The 22,650-nt window shown below is 37.6% G+C and overlaps 1 protein-coding gene across 1 annotated transcript; it reads right to left on the bottom strand.

Moving 5' to 3' along the window:
• Positions 1-439: 439 nt before the first annotated feature.
• caprin1a (cell cycle associated protein 1a) lies at positions 440-14,993 on the bottom strand. Its single transcript, XM_077228359.1, has 19 exons — positions 14,833-14,993; positions 14,009-14,140; positions 12,629-12,691; positions 12,441-12,527; positions 12,008-12,246; positions 11,855-11,937; positions 7,833-7,985; positions 7,700-7,749; positions 7,478-7,561; positions 6,900-7,079; positions 6,736-6,826; positions 6,064-6,116; positions 5,875-5,985; positions 5,662-5,790; positions 4,824-4,977; positions 3,229-3,429; positions 3,027-3,133; positions 2,880-2,940; positions 440-1,093 (listed from the first exon to the last, which is right to left on the bottom strand). Exons 2-19 carry the CDS (start codon positions 14,138-14,140, stop codon positions 1,029-1,031), a joined length of 2,043 nt encoding a protein of 680 aa, XP_077084474.1. The 5' UTR covers positions 14,833-14,993; the 3' UTR covers positions 440-1,028.
• Between the last annotated feature and the right edge of the window lie 7,657 nt (positions 14,994-22,650).

Genomic DNA, 22,650 nt, shown 5'->3' with positions numbered 1-22,650 from the left:
AAAATGTGCTTACATTCATTCGGTTAAATCTGGCATATTATTTGCACCGTAAAGATATTTAAACAATCATTTTTACATGTTTTTTTGGGTTTAAACTTTAAGGCATTGTGTTTTCATGGCAACAAAGTTCTAAAATTGGATATAACTACACAGAACAAGGATTGGGTTGAGCTAATCAAGATGATCCCACAATGCTTTCAATTTAGCTTAACTTGTACTGAACCCAGAACTAGTATAAAGTGGGTTCTAGGTCGCAAGTTTCCGGTTGCGCTATACTTGACCCATCAAAAACTATTTGTGACCGTCATATCAGTCAAGCACTAATAATCTAAAAAAATAGCAGAGTTTAAGATACTAAATGCACAAGTGTATTTTGGCTTCAAAGAAGATTCGATCTGCTCTTCATACTAAATGCGTGCAGAATAACTTTTAAAGTGGCTTGTCCTTCAAAAATCATTTATTTGTTAGCATTAAGTCTAATCAACAGTAATAGGAAGAAATACAATGAAGCAGTCATTCAGCCACATACAGTACAATGCATTTCCTGTAAACCATTTGGCTGAGCCAAAAAAAGAGAAAATAACATGATACAATACAGTATGTACAAGAAAATTCTTCACATTCACTTAACAGTTCGTTTGGCCAAAAACTAAGTGCCTTTGGTATACGGTGTACTTCACATTCAAAATCTAGTGGCTGTTCCCAGCTACCAAGTCATTATTCCACCAAGATCGATTAAAATCCACACACCCATAATCAAAGGCACGTTTTCTGTCTCAAATGTGTAAAGGCTGTGCAATAGCATATGATTGAGAGAAAGCTTTTAGAGCTCTGAGCAATTACAGTGCTGGGAGTGCTATAGTCTCATTGATACTGTATTTTCCCAAAACCATTGATTGTGTCCTTACTTGCTAAGATGCAGTCATCTAACTACATGGTCTGGAGTGGCACGGCTCAAGTTTGAGAGTCCAAAAGGGTGGAGGAGATAAAAGGGTTGAACAGGGCTGATATTGGCTAAAGGAATAGGTTTAGCTGGTCTGTTGGGCAGCCATGGGACCCATTCCTCTGCTGGACCGATATGATCCCCCACGTCCTGAAACCCAAATACATCAGAAAATCAATGCTGAGTTAAATAGTCTAGTCGCATTCAATGATTTCAGCGCCAATTACAATGAGCACTTTCCCTGCTTTTGAGATGGTATAAGCTGTTGCTAAATCACCAAGCAGCACAATGCACATTATACTATAAGTATTAAAATGTAAACTGTAAATCCTACAAACTACAAAAGATTCATCCGTAGAACTCCAGAACTCATTATAGCCCTCAAATACTCTCACATGTACTCAAGTTTTGCTGTTCTTAACTAGACTTTGAGAATTTTTTAAATAAAAATTCTAAAGATATAAGGGGCTCTGCAAATGTAATAAACCTAAACCATCTTTAGCAGTTAGAGAAAATGTCAGTAGCAACATAATTGTGCGCAGCAGGATTCTCTGAAATTTGTATGACATTTTTTCAGTTTATTTCTTTGTAAAAATCTGTTTTAGCTTTCCTAAAATAAAGTGCAATCCACCAAACAGCTGCTAATGTTCAGGTCACGCAAGACGGGACAGTTCACCCCAAAATAAACATTTTGCATCATTTACTCACCCTTTTGCTAATCCAAACTCATATTGTTTCTTGTATTGACGGTATATGCCAACATTAAGGGGATATTATGCCAGATGTTATTTTCTTTCAGCTTTTTTCCATACAATGAAAGTGAATTGTGATCAGTGAGTCATTTAGTCTATGCAACTTTTTAGATTTAATATTTAAAGTACTCCTATATTTTTCTGTCATGGTCACCATTCACTTTCATTGTATAGAAAACAGCAGTGTCAACATTGCACTAAACATGTTCATATTCCAAGGAATAAAGAAAATCATACAGTTTTGGTATGATAATTTTTTTGTGAGCAATTTTTTTACTTAAAGCAGGAAAAGCAGTGCATCAGCTATGGATTGATTTGGAGCAATGCCATTTATCACTTCCCCGATTGGAGGCAATCTGAGAGCCATTTTGTTTGATCAACTCTTCACACCCAATCAAGAAACTCTTAAGCTTGTTGAAAAGCAGGATATAATAAATGACGCAAGGGGCAGGAAAGCAAACAGCAGAGTTGCAGAAAATGGACCGACAAGCGGATCAATCACCTGCCTCCCTAAAAGAAACTAAAAGAAACAGTCAACCTCAAACACTTTAGCAGACAAAGGGTCACAGGACAGGTGAGAGGACTTCTCAGCATGGAGAGCAAAAAGGAAGCAGCGGCAGACAAGCAGGTAATGCAACACATCTTTATTGAAACATTCTCTCAAGGAGTGACATGAGCATACAAAGGGCAGGACAGCAGAAAAAAAAAAAACTTCAAATGAAATGTGGTGGAAAAAACAAAACAAAGAAACAATTAATGCCTTCAGTACCCAATAAACAGGCAAGAACCAAGTGTGGGAAAGGGGACAGGCCAAAAAAATATAAAAAAACACTCCTATGGATTGGACCGACAGTGGCAGTTAACTTTTTGCATTTTCTTTTATAAAAAAAATAAATTAATGAAAATCTTTCAAGTTTACAGGAATATCTATTTTAAACACGACCTGGCTGAAAAATCACAACACTGACAGTTTCAGCTCTCCACTGTGTCTCTGTAAAACACATTAGTATATTAAAACCATAAAAGTGGGCTTACTTGAATCAATAAGCCAAAAAAATGACAAAACCACTGATAGGAGTAAAAATATGGGCGAGGGGAAACATTCTCAATAACTGAATGTTCAAAGTGGCCAAAAAGAAACAAGTCTTCCCAAAGATTTTAGGATCGCATCGCTTGAGCATTACCTCGAGAGCAACCTCGAGGTCCCTGGGTAGCTCCTCGCTTGAAGCTTTGCTGATATCCGTCCTGTGAAGAAACCACATGGAACTTCAAAACATGTCCTAAATATGTGTTTCTGTAATCTCCACGTGTATTCATTTTCTTGAAGTTACCCGTTGGTAGGTGTTGTTGGAGTAATCTCGCGGAGTGCTGAACTGAGTTTGCCCATATCCGGTGTTAGGAGTGTTGGGGAATGGAGCACGATATCCATCGTATCCACCTAAACATAAGGGGAAAAAAAGGTTTGATTGTATGATTTCGTACTGGAGTTCAGACTAGAATGTCTCGGCACAGATTAAAGAAGTCTTTTCTCACCTCTAAATCCATTTGATGGCCCACGATAGCCGTTCAAAGCACCTCTAGGATTTCTGGGCCCAGCTCGTGGCATTGCTCTGTTGCTGTAAAAGGACTGACCTGGCCGCCCAAACCCTGTGCCCTGCCCCGAGGGCTGCTGAGGTGCAGACTGGTGTCCCCCTGCAGATGGAATACCTTGGTCTTGAGAATGGAAAGGGCCAACTAATAAAAGAAAAAAATGATTGCGTAAGATATAATATCACATATTACTAGGGCTGGGTACCGAGTTCGGTACTTTTTAGGTACCGACCGAATTGCCTCGATACTACCGAGTATTGAAACATGTCTTGTTTTTCGGTACCAAGTTTCGGTACCTAAGTGGTTAATCTCGTCAACGTCAGTGAAACAATAAGCATGCAGCATGATTGGCTGTGGCGGAAAAACACTAGGTTACGCGGCTGCCTAGAGACGTGGCTCGTCGCACGTGAGGTTGTAGTGTGTGTGTGTGTGTGTGTGTGTGTGTGTAAGCGTCCCAACCCAGATATATAGAAAATATGTGGAAATGATCAAAAGTGTACCTACCTATGTCAGAAGGCAACACGGTGAATCATAAGAAAAGCGCACAGAATACACTTGAGAGTAGAAAGTTTATCCGTCTTCGACTGCAAGAACTGGAGCGCGTCACAAATGAACTGAAACTCAGCGTATAGGATACTTGCCTCACAGACATGAGGAATAGTCCTATATACGGTCAAAATATATCTATTTTTAAACGAAACAATTCGAAATTAATAGTTTGATTACCTAATCCATATAGGCGCGCGCGCACGTTCAATACTGCAGGAATGACGAGTCAGCATCGCAATAATCAACTTTGCTGCCAACACACTGTAAACACTTGTTCATTAATAAACAATTAAAATATCTCCTTGCTATCGTTTCCCGACACATCCATAATCATTAGGCTACTTTCGACAGTGCTTTCTGGCAAGCTTCATGTGTGCTGAGCGCGAGGCATATATCTCGCCCCCCAGTAGCCTATATTTAATTAAATTCACATTTATTATAGCATTTTTCACAATACATATCGTTTCAAAGTAGCTTTACAGAAAATGCATGTGTCTAAATTACAATTAATAGTGATCTGTTATCAGAGGTGACTGTGTGTAATGCATTTCAATTCATTTTCATTCAGTTTCATTGTTAAACAATGCATTAAGAAAAATGAGCTAATTGAAGTAAAGAATACATGTTGTTAAATGATTAGGAAACAGAAAACTTTAGCATTGGTGCTTTTTCACATACTCAAAATATGTGTAAAAAAGTCAACAAACTGACTGAAAAAATACGTTTTTTTTAGGTATTGTTATATTGTTAAAACTGGTTTCATAAAATTGGTATCGAAAAAAGTATTGATCAGGAACCGGTATCGAAGTCAAGGTATCGGTATCGAAATTTTTGTTATGATACCCAGCCCTACATATTACATAAGATATAATAAGAAATGAAGATACTTGATTTTATATCTTTACACATTACACATACACAAAAACAATTAGTTATATAGTAGGTTTACACTATTGAAAATGGCACAACTTTAGCAGCAAATCTCTTACCTGACTGCAGGGCTTCTTGAGGGATTTCCTGCTGCTCAGCTGGAAGGTTGGCCTGCGTGCTGTAGCCTTGACCGTAACCGCTCTGATATTGGCTAGAAATCTTCTGCGAGTCCATCTCACTGGTTGGAGGAACTGGGGCATTCAAATTGAACACCTAATGGAGGAGGAAACATTTAATCATATCAAAACTAGCATGCGGCATCTATTTATTTGGACTTTTATGCCAATTCAGCCTTTAAGACTATTAGGTAAATAAAAGTTTAAACTGAGATAAGGGGTAGACAAACAGGACCTCATTTATCTACGCAAATACATAAAAACATTTTTAGGTGCACTTGACATTACTAAACAGATTCTTTAGAAAAAAATTTTTGAATAAAAATTGACCGTGAGTTATACTCATGCAAGTAATGGCTCATCCACAAATGGTGGATTACAGGCTTGAACATGATAAACTCAAATGCTGATTTTCATAGAAATGTATCTTTTTAAACAAAACAAGCCTGTCAGGGGCCATTCACACGGAATACATTTTGTTTTTCGTTTAAAAACGTGAGATGCACAGCACTTAAATTACAAAAAAGGTCTAAAGATGCTTTTTCCTTTTTTTTAAAGTTGAACTTGACTTGAGATGCGAGAGGTGATCGCAATGGTCAAACATTTCCGTATAGCACTTGTTCACATGGAAAAACAATGGAAAAGCAGCACCATGCAATGCAAAAATGTGTTCTGTGTGAACGGCTCCTTACGCAGCATGACAAACAGAACAGAAGCAGAATGGAGACAAACTCTGAGGGGGTGAATTTGGAGAGGGTGAGGTAGACAGGTTGAGGCCTACCGCTTGCATGGACTGGAATGGAGCTGCGTTAACGTTGATGCCGCTGTGAAGGGGTTTGGAGACAGGCTGAAACACCTGGGGCTGAGAGGAAGGGGTGGGGGGCTGCTCAGACGACAGAGGCATGGAAACCTAGGGTGTATATCCTACGTCACTCACATATCTATGCCATAGTGTACACACAGCATCTGTGAAGACTGTGGTGTACGACATTACCTGCAGGGGGTCAATGGACTCTGTCTGTGGTCGAGGTTCAGAGTTATGAGGGGGTTGATAGAGAGGGGGTGTGGAGGAGTAAGCCTCTTTTGGAGCCGAAACCATCGGGACCTGGAAACCAAAACGGCAAATGGTTTCAGGAACGCCTGAAAGCATGTTTGAAAGCATGTTTTTGGTCACTGAACTTACTTGCGTGTGTTCAGGCTGCACAGAAAGAGCATTGTGTTGGGGGAGTCTGGATTCTGTATCAGCAGAAAACATTAAAAGAGTAACATTTTGGGATATTAGCGGCAAGAATTGGTTTTGGTCATTGAAAGAAAAAAAGCTGAAATAAAATAAAAGAACTATTGAAAACTACCTAAAACAAGTTGAAGTACTAAAATTACTAAAACTGAAAACATATTAAAAGTTTTATAGAAATATAAAACTAATAATAAAAAAAATGACAAAGCCCATAAAATAACTAAAACTTAATACTGAGAATATATATATTAAATTATTTTTTATAAAATTATTTGTTTTATTATAAACAATATAATTCAACATATTTTATAACAATATTACTATTTATTATAATAAACAATAAAACTGATATTAATAAATGCTACAATACTAATGAAATACCATAAATCTTTGGACTTTGCCATAGCTCTCAAACCAAATATGAGAATTCAACATTATTTGGCCATGAAACACAAAAACCAATGGTATCAGATGATGTCAATGATGTCCAACCTGACATGAAGCATCGAAAGTTGTCGTATTAAAATAAAAAGAAAAAAAAAACTCCCATTTGAGGATAATGAGTTTAACAATTTTTGCTTTTAGAGCACACTATTACTTTAAAGTTTGTATACCAACCTGGTGGACAGACCATCTGAGCAGGTTTCATGGGCTGCGCCGACACAATTGCAGGATCTAAAGGCGGTCCCTCAAACTCTAGCATGGAGTCCTGGCCACATTACACAAGTTAGAAAAGGCCACTGCTACATTTGAAGAGATGAATAAAACATTCGGCAGTTTACCTGCATAAAGTTGAAGGTACCCTGCATTTGAGCCATGAGATCTTGTACCACCTGCTTTCGGACCACGGGATCTGTTGCAGGGGTAGCGAGGACTGCGTTCAGGGTGTGTGGTTCTGAGTTGACCAGAGCTGGGCTCATGGCTGCAGGGGGCTGCTGAGGTTGCTGAAGGGCACTGACCGCCTGATAACCAATCATCACATGGTGTAATCAAGGAAATAAAAACCGTTTGGCCTTTTTTTGACAATGAAGTCAGGGTTCCTACACATTTCAAAATTCCATACTTTTCCAGACTCAAATTTCCAAACCTCTCAGTATATTTTCAGACCTTATTTAACACAAATGGTTAGTTCACACAGCATTATTTCCAGTTTTATATTTGGTATATAGTACAGTAATCTGTAAATATATTTTCATTTTCACAAGGATATTTTCATTGATTTTCTGGAGGTGACAACATTTTATTTTATAGAAAACTAAATAGGGGCAATAGTCTGAAAGTACAAATATTTTTCCACACTCTGATTTCTTTTTTCCATACTTTTCCAAGCTGCATAGGAACCCTGTGAAGTGCATCGTACCTGAGAGCTCGTGTTCCACTCTGCTCCTTGTTCTTTGTCACTGCTGCAGTAGGTAGCTTCTGGAACAAACTGTCTGTTTACAAACTATTAGGGGGGGGGGGGGAAGAGTTGAAGAGCATTAAGAATGCTATGGCTGAAGTAGAGCAATCCAGGAAATGTTTCCACAAAATTAGGGTTTACTCCGAGCATGTACATAAAAAGTATAATAATATCAATTCGCACCTCTGTTGATTCAACCTCAATAGTTTCTGTGTATTCTTGAGCGGATCCCTCTGTGAAAAGACAAGAACATCAACATGAGCCGTCAGCTGTGGGAGGAAGCATTTCTCTGAAATTTGACGGCTTTTGTTTTTACCTGGCTCAGCGGGACGGTCCTCGCTCTCTGATGACTCCGCTGCTGCTGCCGCAGCCCCCATCTCCTCTTCACACACTCCATTCTGATGTGTTTGAGCACGATCAAAGTACCCACTTAGCAGCATCTTGTCCAAGGTTTCCTTAAGGGCTTTGTCTGTTAAAGTAACATAAAATGCAAGGGGTCAAGGTTTAGCATGATCCACAGTTAGTCTCTAATCATTTGGACTCAAAAAACATCTTTCTTCACTGAAGGTAATTTCAACTAAGCTCACAAAAACTGTTTCCGCAACAATATCAGCAAACAAAAACAGCAATGTCTCATAAGCTGAGTTTGCACAATCTGATACTATCGTGATTCCCACCCTCTCTTTAGGAATATGCAAGCAGGCCCTGTCCATCATTGAAACCTCCAGCAGAGAGGCTTTGCGCACACCACTGGCTGCCTGCCCAGCTGCTGACGTGGATCACAAGTCAGCATGAAGCACTGCTGACCCTCGTGGGCCCGAGACAGAGCAAAGCTTTCAAAAGCCATTGCAAGTGCCACCATTCACAGGGAGGCCAAGCGAGGGATGGGCGCATTGGTATTCAGACTCACTGGAGAGCAAATATTAGTTAGATTTTTCAGTTGACATGGATCAAGACCATTTTGACGATTACAAACGCAATTTTGAAACAAAAAAATAAACAAAAATGACAATGACAAGCAGTAAAAACAAAAACAAATTACTCTCACGAAATAGTTATTTTTAAAAGATTTACAAAACAGCCTCAAACTCACTCTTGTGTTAGCGGTTTGAATCAGATTCACTCATCCTGTAAACAGTTCTAGTAGGGATTGTTAAAGTGACGCAAGTCTCACAATCCTAAAATATACACCACCCTTTACTAACTGGTTGTTCAGATGACAAAGTGATATTAAAAGTGTTTGTGAAGATAAACATTCACATAAGAGCTTTGTTATATATGACTATTACTGTCATAAGAATAACATTAGAACATTATTATTATTAGTAGTAGTAGTGGTATTATAGTATAGTAGTATATAGGGGTGAAACGGATCGCAGTTGATCCGTACGGACCAGGCCCCACGGTTCGGCAATCATGTAATTTGCGGATTAACTGCTAAGTTTAACCATCATAGAGTGCAAGTTTGTCATTTGGAGATATTTTGTCTTGCCAATTTACACATTCAAACATTTTTAAACTTGCACACAGCCGCACACACACACAGAGAGAGGGGCAAGTTTCAGACAGAAGCGCCAGACCTGGGCTACAGAGAAGCAGCACTGGACTTCAGGCATTTTGGCATTTCCTTCTCCCCAGTCTTCCTCCAGACTCTGGCACCTTGATTTCCGAATGACATGCAAAATTTGCTTTCATCCGAAAAAAGTACTTTGGACCACTGAGCAACAGTCCAGTGGTGCTTCTCTGTAGCCCAGGTCAGGCGCTTCTGCCGCTGTTTCTGGCAGCCTATTTGTTCAGAAATTTCTTGCTGTGTCTTACCCTCTTGCTTGAGGGTGTCAATGATGGCCTTCTGGACAGCAGTAAGGTCGGCAGTCGTACCCATGATTGCGGTTTTGAGTAATGAAACAGGCTGGGAGTTTTTAAAAGCCTCAGGAATCTTTTGCAGGTGTTTAGAGTTAATTAGTTGATTCAGATGGTTAAGTTAATAGATCGTTTAGAGACCCTTTTCATGATATGCTAATTTTTTGAGATAGGAATTTTGGGGTTTCATGAGCTGAATGCCAAAATCATCAGTATTAAAACAATAAAAGACCTGAAATATTTCAGTTGGTGTGCAATGAATCTAAAATATATGAAAGTTTAATTTTTATCATTACATTATGGAAAATAATGAACTTTATCACAATATGCTAATTTTTTGAGAAGGACCTGGGTATATATATATATATATATGTATATACATACAGTAGCGTTGGAATATTCTATGCTTATATCACCCTGACGCTACGTCATGGCGATATCGCGAGACAGCTTTTCACTCGACAGGAAATCTCGTCACAATTTAGTCTCGCCAGATCTCCTGCTACTCCCCTAATATATATATATATATATATATATATATATATATATATATATATATATATATATATTAGGGGTAGTGAAAAAAATCGATTATTGATTAATCGCGAATATGTTATGGACGAGTATGAATCGATTATTAAATCTTCAAAAATCGATTTTTTATTTATTTAAAAAAAAAAAATGCATTATTTTATTTTGTAAAAAAATTTATACCGCAAGTTGAACTTCACGAACGCGCCCAGTTCCAGTTAGCAAGCGCGTGTAACGCACTGTCTATGGTGTAACCAGCCAGAGCGAGTTAGAGCAGGTGTGTAAAAGCCTGTTTGAGCCTATTTACAATCGTATTTGATTGCAGAGCGCCGTAGCGCAAGCACTACTTCTCGCTCGTTCCTCTCTCTCTCGCGCGCGCTCTCTTACCCTCATATGAGGCGCCGTTTAGGGCTTATATCAAACTTGATTCACGCACACATATATGAAACACTTGCATACACATATATTAAGTAATCAAACATACATGTATACTGCTGAATGCTCAAACAAATACATATGAAATACACAGCGACACACCTAAAGTCGCTCACGCACATACACGCAAACTCTACACACACGAGATGCGCGCACATACAAACTCTCCACGCACATAGCCTACTCATATGAGACACGCGTGGCACACACAAACTCTCCACGCACATATGAGACATGCGCGCACACACGCATATTAGACGCGCACGCGCGCACATAAACTCTCCACGCACATACTGACGCAAGCACACACACACATAAACTTGCGCACAAACTCAATGAGACGGAGACACAAACTCAATGAGACGGAACACACACAAACTCTCCTTGCACATACTCATATGAGACGCGAGCACACACACACACACACACACACACACACACACACACACACACACACACACACACACACACACACACACACACACACACACACACACACACACACACACAAACTAGTGCACATACTCATCTGAGACGCATGCTCACACAGTACATGATATGATTCTCAGTGTGAACAGAAATCACACATTGGTAAGTGCATTTTTTGTTAACAGAGACAGAGTCCATTGCTTTTATTGTTTTTGGTTGTTTTGTTCATTTAAATAGTCTTTAGAAATAAAAGTTTATTGATCTTTGAAAAGGTGTACCTTCATTATTATGCCATTATCATTATTTTAGAAGAAAATGGTCTCAGAACGACTTTATTATCAATATTATCGTTTATCGCAATCATTTCTTGGACAATTTATCGCCCAGCAAGATTTGTTATCATGACAGGCCTATAGGTGTTACTGAAGTTACAGTAAGTTGTTCAAAAATGTTCATTTTGTCTTCTTAATGATTAAATTGGACAATTTTCTTCTAGAAAGGTGTTCAGGTGGAGAGAAAACCTTTTCTTTACCTTGATATGTTTCGACTGCAACCTACAGTCTTCCTCCACCTGAACAACACCTTGTCTTTCTAGAAGAAAATTGTCCAATTTCTACAGTATGTTGGTTCTGATCTACTTCCTAAAGGAAATAAGCCTTTCATTTATTTGTTATTGTTTAGTTCAACTTGATGAGTCACAACACAATGTGATGTATTCATTTCTGTGTTCTACAGAACATAAGCTACATACAAATAATTCTTAAGTTATAACTACACGACACAGAAAGTGCTTTGAGTTGTTGTTACTCAATAAAAGAGTTAAGTAATTCAGCAGCTGACTTTTTTTAATACTGTATTTTCGTTTACTGATGTGAAATGGAAAATCAATAATCGCTAATCGAGAATCGTTAATAATCGAAAATTGACTGTAATCGAATCGGGACTTCAATAATCGTAATCGAATCGGGAAATCAGACAGATTAACCACCCCTAATATATATATATATATATGTGTGTGTGTATATAAAATGTACCCCCAGAATGATACTAGTGTGGCAAACACTGTCAGAAAACATTACTTACATGTGGTTCCAGCCACAGCTTTATCCCTTCCTTCCAAAAGCTCCCACAAATGCACGGATGCTGCCTCAAACTGCTCAGCCAACCTGGAATCAAAAGTCATTATGATAAAGAGATCCCAACATGCCGAATTTAACACAAATTAACTGTCCTCACCTTACGCTGGAGTCCCGCTCAGGCCCAATCAGCTTGTAGAACTCGTCCAGGCCCGCGAGTTCTGACTCTGTTAGCAAGGGGGCTTCCGCACTAGACTGAGTCAAGTCCTGCCTCACACTCTCCTCCCCCAGCTGCTCCAGCAGGTACTGCACCTCCAGCACTGCCTTCAGTCTCTTGCGCTCTGCCTCCTCCCTCTTCAACTGCTCCCTTCGGGTCGCCTTTTTCACTGTTTTCTGCATCTACAAAAGAACAAACAACAAATTTTAATATCAACTGGTCGAAACAAACTGGAACTCTGTGCTGAGGTCACACTGATTTTGTTGTGTCCCGCAGCATTTTTTGCATCAAAGGTTTTCGCTTAGATGGTAGGAGTGAGAGTGGATGTAAATGCTGAGATGACACTGAGGCAAACTTTAATCAAAAACACACTTACCTCCACATTTAAAGCAAGGAAGTTCTTCTGCAACTCACGGGCAAAGTCCAAGTTGTGAGCCACCTCCGGAGCTTTAGATAAAGCCTCCTACACATATAAAACAAAGTAGCTATGCATTTAATATATAAAACAATACCTGCTGATATATTGGAGCACAGAAAACAAGCGTTGAATAATAGGCCACATACCAGCTGATCCTGGTTCAGACGTTCTCCTTTGTTCTTCCTTGTCTGGTAATCATCCAGCTTGCCCTTAACAGAGAGTTTGCTCATATTAATGGTGAGGAGTGGAATGCACATGCAGATTAAAATGCAAATTCCATAAAACCAATCAGATACGAGTATCTTTTTTGTAAAGTTGTCATCATATTTTATACCATTAAATTAATACCACAGAGCAGTCTGTTTTCACACTATATTATTGGTTGAGGTTCATAGTAAATTAATATTCATCAGTCATGTACATTTCAGAAAGCCAACGCTGTCTGAAAAGTCCGAAACAAATATATTCTTGTCAGTAATGCAGTTGAAGACATTTATTACACGGCCCTGTGGAATACTTGATTCTGATTGGTCAATAGCGCCATCCAACAGTAAATTATTCCCCGATAACAACCGCTCATAGATAACCAGGCTCATCCGGGTCACTGAAGTCAACAGTGCTATACGCCTGCTAGGAACGGTTTATCTTTGTGCAAGTTTTGCGTTTGGTGAGCTGATAAAATATTAAAACTCAGTCGAATCAATATTTTGTGTACAGCTATTTAATTATGCCATCCAGGATTTTGGACTCGCTCTCTCGTTTCATACAAATGCAGCGGCTGCCATTTTGTGAAAATTATTTTGTACACTATTGGATTATGAGATACAAACAGGTAGAATTTTAAAACAGTTTAATCTGAAATCAATATATCTTATCCCCATAATTATTTATGTGGTGAAATGCTGCGTAATAAGTGATATGAATGAGTGTGTACCATGACGCGCTGCCATTGCTCTTTCTGCGGAAGATTTGTGTTTAAAGTACTATAATATTTCAACACAGATCCTTATTTCATATTTGATTAATTACTTATGTGGCAAGTAGGATAAAGTACATCCAGCCGGTGGTTCTCTCAAAATAACCCCCTTCAGGCTGACCATCATCCTGTCGGGGGTTATTTAGAAAGAACCACTGGCTGGATGTACATTATCCCTTACGTGACATGTAAGATGCTACATCAGTATTAAGACAGAATTGTGGCAGATTTCAAGTAAAACACGATGTTCAATGAGGAGAAAAAATGAATAGGAGAGGAAAGGATTTTTCCCATTGCAAACTGATTTGATTATAAAATATGGCCATTCCATACAACAAATGAAGCCAATGTTGCAAAAACATTAACTGTATTTATGTTAATCTGCATTAGATAACTAGCAAGATTTCTGTGAAATTTTTGATGAAAAATTACAAAGACAAACAATTTCTTTGGAATTACATGCATTGATAAATAGTGCACAATAATATGAGGAGTGTGTATGAAGTAAATAAATAGGGTCCAGTTAAATATCATCTTAAAATTAAGTTACCTTTTTCTTTTCCATGTTGCGAACCTTCTTGTCAATTACACCAAGAACTTGCTTGAGGGCATCAGATGGCGCAGAGCCTAAATCCGGACTGGAGGAGTGAACAGCATTGTCGCCAGTGGTCACTGATGGCATCTGTAAAGATAAAGCCAATGATGATTTGTTGTCATATATTTCAGATGCCAAATCACTAACAGTAAAAAAAAAAAAAGTATGCATGAAAATGTATAATTGTATTTGAAGATATTCAATAATACATGTTTACATGTCAAAAAGAAACGAGATTCAGCTAATTTAAAACTCAACATTTAAGCCTGCATTTTTGGTCAAGAGAGCAGGTATCATGTATCCCAACTGAAGACACTGAAACCCCCACTTGTCTGGGATGAACCCCCAATTTTCCAAATCCATCAATTCTTATATAAACAAACTGCCAATCATCTACAACAGAGCAGAAGGAGATTGTTATCCTTGCAGCAACTATAGTATAATTATATATAGTATAACGTGATCCTAAAACGCTTTAAAGTCTAGCAGACTCAAATCTTTCTTCTTGGCCGGATGGTCCGACTGTTGGCAAAAGCACACCCCTTCAGCTCTATTAGCTATACGTATTAACACACAACAGAATGAATGAGCAATCATACGTCATATAACACATAAATGTAAACATATACACACAAAACTGCAGTTAGAAGTTTAAACTTTAATCGTGTGCTATTAGATTCTCTGACTTAGCGGATTTTGAGCGTTAGCCGCTAGCTTGAGCTGGTCATCGCTTTCGTGGATGCAGAACATTGACAATTCTTATAACCGTGGCGTCTTACCTTTACTTTCAATTTTTTGAAAGATTTATTTGTATAATACAGTTGGATTTCAGTGTTTTAGATGTTATTTTCTACAAGTATATCAGACGCTCCCCGGCAACTCCAGCAGCTCCGCGAGTTTCGTCTTAACAATGCAGAAGCGCTGAAGGACCCTTATAGGTGTCTGTGACTGTGCCTGAACTCATATCCATAAGAAGGTATCATTTAAACAAACCCCTTATTTATAAACAAGGTAATTATTTTGTTAAAATATTTTATAGATATTGTGTCAGATATTTATCTCCACTCTGTATACTGGGCCTGTCCGTCCAAAAATATATTGATCTCTTGACGGTTCTCTTAGTTTTGACCGATTAAATACTTCTACAGTGAACATGATTGAAAAAAGGATATAAGTAAAATAAAACCAGAACCAAGTGCTTCCAAACTTGACTAAAATGTCTGTCTGTTTGTCTGTCTGTCTGTCTGTCTGTCTGTCTGTCTGTCTATCTATCTATCTATCTATCTATCTATCTATCTATCTATCTATCTATCTATCTATCTATCTATCTAAGTCACCTTCATTTGGGCTCTTTAACTCGTTATTAGCAGCTTTACAGTGATAGGAAAGATAGGCCTATCTAAAAAGACAATAGTATTGCCATTATTCAGCTCAATTCCGTTCAGTGTTGATTTAGTTCAGTTCAGTAACTGTAAAGTTACAGTAATCAATAAGCCTATGAGTTCAATTCAGCTATACAGTAAAGCCGCTCTGCAGAACAGTGATGTCATCATCCAGCTCAATTCAGTTGTAGGCTGTTCTCAGCCTGTAGTATAAGCTTCCTCCACTAGCGGCCAGACTTGAGCTGTAAAGTGGCACTCCAGGCAAGAGCTCCTCTAGTGAACATTTCTCATTGATGGCTACAAACTAGTACAGAGACAAATGATCAATTTGGAGTGTAAGTGAAAAAGGGTGTACTCTCTCACTTTCCACCAAAGCAATCTCCTTCACATGGACACTAATAATAAATATACATTATCATCATTTTAGTGTCTAAGGATAACACAAAACATATATTATTATGATATCAGTGTTCAGAGATGATAGTTCAGTGGCTTGAAATATTAGAAATCTTCTATGAAAATCATGTCTTGCTTTATTTTCAGGGATACTCTCTTTCCTATTTTCGGTATGTCTGACGGCCACAAGCTTAAGTTGCCCCACCATTTAGTGTGCTATAGTCTCACCGCAAAAGTGGAGTGGTAAGAGAACCCTTTCGTCTGAGGGGTAAGGAATTTATTTGCACTGACGGGAAAAGAAGACTTTTTTTTGAGCATGTAGAAAAATGACAACTGAGAGTGATGTAGCCACCCACAAACACACAAGGCTGCACACATGCATGTGTCTTGCATGTATGTCCTCCTGAACTGAAGCTTTTATGTGGATGTTTTTTTTTTTTTTAATAATTATCATTGTTTTATTAGTAAAAAGCTCAGACCAACTTCAAAAATCACTCAGCTATATCAGGCCACATTTTTATACAGAGTTTGGCACCATAAAGTTCAATGGTGTTTTAGCGAAGAGCTGGTGAGCTTCTTTCTGGACCACAGGTCATTTAACAGCTCTGTCTGTGTCTGCATCTGTTCCATACGAGTGGTTGTACTGATGTCCTCAGAGTTCTCTAGTAGTGATATCACTCACAGATATTGTTTTTGGTGAATCATATGAATTGACAAAGAGAAAACTGTCCTACCAATGTGAAATGTTTATAATGCTATAAATCCATCTCCCATTGAGCTTAAAGCTGATCCCATAAGGGGATTTGAATAGCTCTGTGTCTCTTCCATGATTCAGTAATTTATGTTTTTGTTATTCTTCAATATGGTCTGGTTTTGGCTCACCATTTCTTACCGTCTCATCTCTGAAGAAGACTGCTTGAGATATAAAGAGCTGTAGGTGGGATCTACTGTCATTATTGACATCAACACGTTATTTATGGTAAGACCGTACAAATAACATTTGTAGATAAACTCGATTGCAATTTTGGCATTATGCAGCAAGGCATGTATTTTAAGTGATTTAGGAATTTAGTGAGTGGTGAAGAAAACTGCCTCTAAGGCCTTATGTAAACATTACTGTAGGCACAGACAACAAACCAAAACGTATAGCCTATATTATAAACTATATTTTTTATTTATAAATGGGTCGACTCATTTTAGATATTTTGTAGGAGATAAGATTCTAAGACAATGGTACTTTTTTCAAGGACTCATTAGAGAGACAAATAAGTGCCATATTGTAACAAGTGAAGGTTGTTAAGGTTGCAATAAGATAGATATAGTATTAAAATAATTTTATTTATTAACTTTTATTCAGCAAGGATTTTTACATTGTTACAAAAAATGTTTTTCAAACAAATGCTGTTCTTTTATACATTCTATTACAGTTTTTCTCAGTCGCTTTGGTGCATTTCTCAAATCATCCTTAATATTTGCAAAGAAATATGTGCATTCTCACATTTGTACAAAAAGTCACCACACAATCTTTAGTTCATCTCTCAAAAGTAAGTATTTATGTCAATGAACATATCAGTGCCATCAGAATGAAAAGTCCTTGTGTCATTGTTCACAAACAAGATAGTAAAAATGCTTAGTCATGTTGTCAATAAAACATTGCACTGTTAGTATTACCAGATGTAAACTATAGCAACAGTTTGGATGACAGTTAGTGTATTGAAATGTACAAAGCTGCACTTCTTCTGTATCCCATATATCCATTTCAAAAGTACAAATTTACACACTACTGTACGTGAGTTATTGATTGAAAGAGACTGGATAGGATTCACAGTTAAACTTTTACTAGTGGTCTGAAAAAAAAACATTACAATATTATTGTGATATAGAAAAAAAAAGAAATAGGGGCACAAAGGAGAAAATACAACATTAAAAAGGCAAACACAGGAAAGACCCCTTAGGCAGAACTTTGCTTTTGCATGCAGCACTGTATTTATGCTTGCCAAATGAAGGTTCATGAGATGCAACTTTGAGCTATTTCAAATAACTGGTTTCTCATTGTTTGATCCACATTCTCTTCATTAGTGAAAGTCAAGATTCACCTGCACAATTCATCAATTCATGGCACATTTACAAAAAGTCTAATAGAAATGTGTAGAAAATATGCTTGACAGTTTATGACAACTAGATTAACCATTTTGCATTTAAATATATTTATACGATGAACTAATGACTAGATGTTATGAGGGGTAAGACTATTGCACAGATAACTATTTAATACATTTTGAGAAACATGGCATTAGCAACTGATAATGTAGGAAACTGCAGACAATTGTGCACAATCAATTGCATGAATGTACCAAAGCAATCGCAACTTATTCAAAAGAATGAGAAACTGCTTTTATGATGTGCATAAGTGACTAGATGATGTGGTTGAACAAGTAGTTTTGAGAATTTAATTTATGATCTGCACTGTAAAATCTAATATTGCTCTTACTAAAAAAATTATAGTTAACTTTACTTAATATCCAATAATGTGTTGAACTTACTTAAAACAATTTAGTAATCTGTACTGTTTGCATGCTATGCCTTCATTACTCAGAAAACCCTAGTAAACATTACTTGACTGGTTTGAGTACCAACTTGCCAAAAAAAAAAAGCAGGCGGGGCAAATGGTTTTTGATGCGGGGCAATTCTTAATAGACTTTTTACTCATTTCTTCCACTTCTGCAGTCATCGTTCTTCTTAGTTGCATGCGCTCATTTTCAAGTCATCTTGAATGTTATTGTCAATAGAACTAAACATTTTAGGAGAACGTCAAATAAGTTGACTTCATAAATTCATGTTGATTTCCAAAAATGTTCACCATTATTGTGATTAGTGTTCCCTTTGGTTCGGCACTTGGAACTTCATTTATATTATTGTGTTTCTCTTCCAATTGATGCAGTGATGCCACATGAAATCACAGTTATTTGATTTCAAAGGAAGTGAAGTCATAAATATTATATATATATATTTATATTTAAATTATTTCCATGTTCTTAATGAATGTATTAATAATTAAGGATCTTACATGCGGTGCATGAGGCGCAGATTCCAGTAGATTTGAACTAATTTGTGGGCATCAGGGAGCCGCTATCAATATGCAGGAGACTCCCAGAACTTCCGGTACACTTGGGATGTCTGCATTATAATTATTATGACTATGATATGATATGATGGATTTTTCATTAGGCTATTTTTGGTGCCCCCTCAGTACTTGGTGCCCTACGCACAGCACGTGATGGGAGCGATCTTGCAATTTTGCTTGAGTCACACACATATTCAACATTCAGCATGCAAACCACAACAATGGTAACAAGTTTTTTTAAATTAATTTAGTTAATTAGACTATTACAATTTTATTTGCTGTCTCTTGTCAGTATTATCCCAATAACGATAGCAAATACAATTTTAATGGTAAAATAAAGCCAAAAATGGTAAAACAAAGCAATTAATTTATTCATGCCACAATGCACTCTGGGAGTACACTTCCTCAGATCACAGGTAGATTTAAGTTGACAAAACTTAAATAGATTAAGTAAGAAGAACTTGATATAGTTAAGTGGTGTTTACTTAATTAAATTAAGGCAACGAGTTTGCACAATTGAATTAAGTACACTGAACAAATTTGTTTTTAAATGCACCAAAGCGACTGAGAAAAACTGTAATCACAGACACCAAAAAAAATGTATCACGGTTTCCTCAAAAATGTTAAGCATCACAACCGTTTTCAACTTTGATTATAACATAATATGAAATGATTCTTGAGCACCAAATCACCATATAAGAATGATTTCTGAAAGATCATGTGAAGAGTAATGACTGCTGAAAATTAAGCTTTGCCATCACTGAAATAAATGACATTTTAAAATGAATGAAAATTGAATTAATTCATTCAATATAAGTTTATGTTGTATTTTGCATGTTATAATTGTATTTTTTTTTAAATAATTGTTTAAAATCAAACAATAATTGGAGGACCACTGTGATAACAGAGTGGCACTGTGGCCCATAGACATAAGGATAAACTTCATAATTTTCTTTCACTCTGTTATCTCATTTTCACCAATGTTAGCTGATGGGAGAGATCTGCAGACTGGAATACTGAAGAGAAGGATAATTGCATCCATGGCTTCTATCGCCGCCATGTTGTTTCATTTGCGTGTGAGGTCCCAGAGAGTATTTAAATCTGTCAGGAGTGGGAGAGATGGCAGCAAAAGACACAAACAAATGGTAAGCGTTTGGATTGTGAAAGGATCCCAACCACATGAAAGAGCATGATTACTGGTCTCTCTGCACAGTTGATGAGCCCAGAAAAAAAAGTAAAGTGAAAGCTGGGATGAAAAAAGCGAAAAGAAATGCAAAGTCGTTGAAGCCACTCCTAGCAAGCGTCTTGCAAGCAAGACTTGATGATGGCCCACAAATCTCCAGGCAGCGTATTGACATATGGAGCTACAAACAGGCTGACTCTGAGCCTGAGCCTGAGCCAAGAGCAGCATCCCAGACAGAGGGTTATGATGGTAATCAGCACTGTGTCCAAAAATGTTTGCTTCATGCTTCACATGGGAGACAAGAGACAGACAATGACAGAGACATCATAGCGAGTTCAAAAATGGTGAGTTTATTCATAGAATCATAAACCTATTCTCTGTTTTGATTGCACTGAAGATTGTCAGTGTTGCCAACAGGCCTACAATTGTGTCCACCTGTGATGATACTGTATTTCAGCGTGTCCTTGAAAACACTGGCCTCAAATCTGAACACAAAACAAATGTGCAAGCCAAACACGGATTTGCTTGAATACAATAATCACTGGAGTTCATCAAACTAATATGCAGCCATGTGAGAGCTGTTAGCAACTTAGCAACCTGAATGTAAACAGAGAAGAAACCTTTAATAAACTGTATGAACGTCTGGTTTCAATGCCTGTTCCATTCCCTCGGTATCCCCTTAATCATATCAAAGACAGACCTCTTGTAGTACCAGTCCCATTACAGTATCCATTTATTGGTGAGCAGTTGTTCACTGCATGAAGATACTCAGATGTGAAGTTGCACACCCAGAGAGCATGGGAAGTGTAATCTGAAACAGAAGATGGCGCTAATCTCTCAAAAGACATTTACTTTGGAAGAATGTAAACAGATAACAGGGTAAAATGACTATGATCTTGGAGAGTAAATAAATGTATAAGAAAATACATACATACTGTATGACTTGAAAAATCATTGTACATTGTACATTAATATAACATCAGTGGTTCTCAATCATTGAACCAGGTCCAAATAGGGACTCTCAGCAAATATCCAACACCTTAAATTTAAGACATTTCTTAAATTAATTCACCCATAAACTGTAATTTTACTATTTAATTATTTAAATTTTAATCATAATTATTAGATATTTTAATCTATGAACAATTAAAACAAATTCAAACTAATTCAAGGAGGCTTTAAATAATGTAGACAGTCAGGCCTTGTTGTAGTCAAAAAGGTTGAAAATCACTGCATTACATTTATGCATTTATTAATAAAAATGCATTTGGTATACACTTTTAGCCCAAACAAATTACTTTGTATTTAAGATATACATTATATCAGACTCCATGGATATCAAACCTGTTACCTCGGCATTGCTAGCACCAGCTGGTAGGCAACCAGCAAAAAAGGCAAACGGAAGATACTTGTGCTTAACAGTGACTATATATGACGAGAAGCAGATAACAGAACACGACCTGTCGGTCACGAGTCATGACCCGGAAAGTAGTAATAACTTCCTGCATATGTGATTGGGTTCAGGTAATGACAGCTGTGCTGATTTTAGACCAACGTTACATTGCAAGAGTGATAGCGTTTTAATAGAACAGTTAAATAAACACTAAATTAATATTGAGTAACTTACATTTTAAGCACAGTATTGCTAGTTAGGCTACTTTGAGTGTTTTTGCACTGAAAAAGAAAAGTCAAAACAGTGACAGTCAAGTCACTTTCAAAAAGTCTTTGGTGACAGTAAAGTCGTTCAGTGATGTTTCCGAGCAACATGCATAAGTGTGTTTTGTTCCTGAATGATCAGTGTTTTGAACGAATCGGTTGAATAAACGATTCAATGAGCATGTTTACATGCAAACCGGTACACGGATAACACCTTTACAAGACTTTATTTAGAAATCAGGTTATTTCCTGGAAGAGACGTCAAAAGATAATCATTTGTTTATCCGATTCAGGGTATTCCACTTGTTATGTTGGTTTCTGATGTTAAATAAAGCATTAAAAACCGAAGAGTATTCCAGCGGAAAAAAATGGACTCATATGTTATCCTCTCATGCAGTTACAGATGTGATATTTTGATTGAACCACTTCTACTTCGGCTGCATGAGATGAGAACATCTCGGTTACTCTTGTAACCCTCGTTCCCTGAAGGAGGGAACGGAGATGTTATGTCAATACTGACGTTATGGGGTCTCACTTGGGAGCCCAATCACATTCGGTTAGTAAGAAAACGGGCCAATGAAGATTGCCGAGTGAGATTTGCATGGCAAGCCACTCCCATGGACATACGGGTAAGCTGGCTGGCAATCCACTCATTCAGGTTTGTGCTGTGGAGCCGAGATGGTATCCCAGCATTCAGCTGGTGTTACAGAGTTGTGGCAGGAAGGATGTAACGTCTCTGTTACAAGAGTAACCAAGACCTTCTCTTTCAGTCAGTCGCGTTTGACGTTATGTCGATACTGATGTTATGGGGTCTCTATAGTAAGCACCACAACTGCTGACCCTTCCCATCGTCCCA

The sequence above is a fragment of the Siphateles boraxobius genome, unplaced genomic scaffold, assembly GCF_051911475.1.
Source record: "Siphateles boraxobius isolate OS27281-9 unplaced genomic scaffold, OSU_SipBor_1 130, whole genome shotgun sequence".
NCBI lineage: Eukaryota > Metazoa > Chordata > Actinopteri > Cypriniformes > Leuciscidae > Siphateles > Siphateles boraxobius.
Note: the sequence above shows the minus strand (reverse complement) of the source record. Positions and strands in the feature narration are given on the sequence as shown.

Bases quoted from the DNA above. Each gene is read 5' to 3' on its own strand.
- caprin1a (XM_077228359.1), bottom strand. From the start codon at position 14,140: ATGCCATCAGTGACCACTGGCGACAATGCTGTTCACTCCTCCAGTCCG. The intron at 7,986-11,854 runs GTAAGTAATGTT...TTACTTTAACAG, and splicing joins AGCTGTGGCTGGAACCACAT to ACAAAGCCCTTAAGGAAACC. The intron at 7,562-7,699 runs GTGCGAATTGAT...CCCCCCTAATAG, and splicing joins TTGAGGTTGAATCAACAGAG to TTTGTAAACAGACAGTTTGT.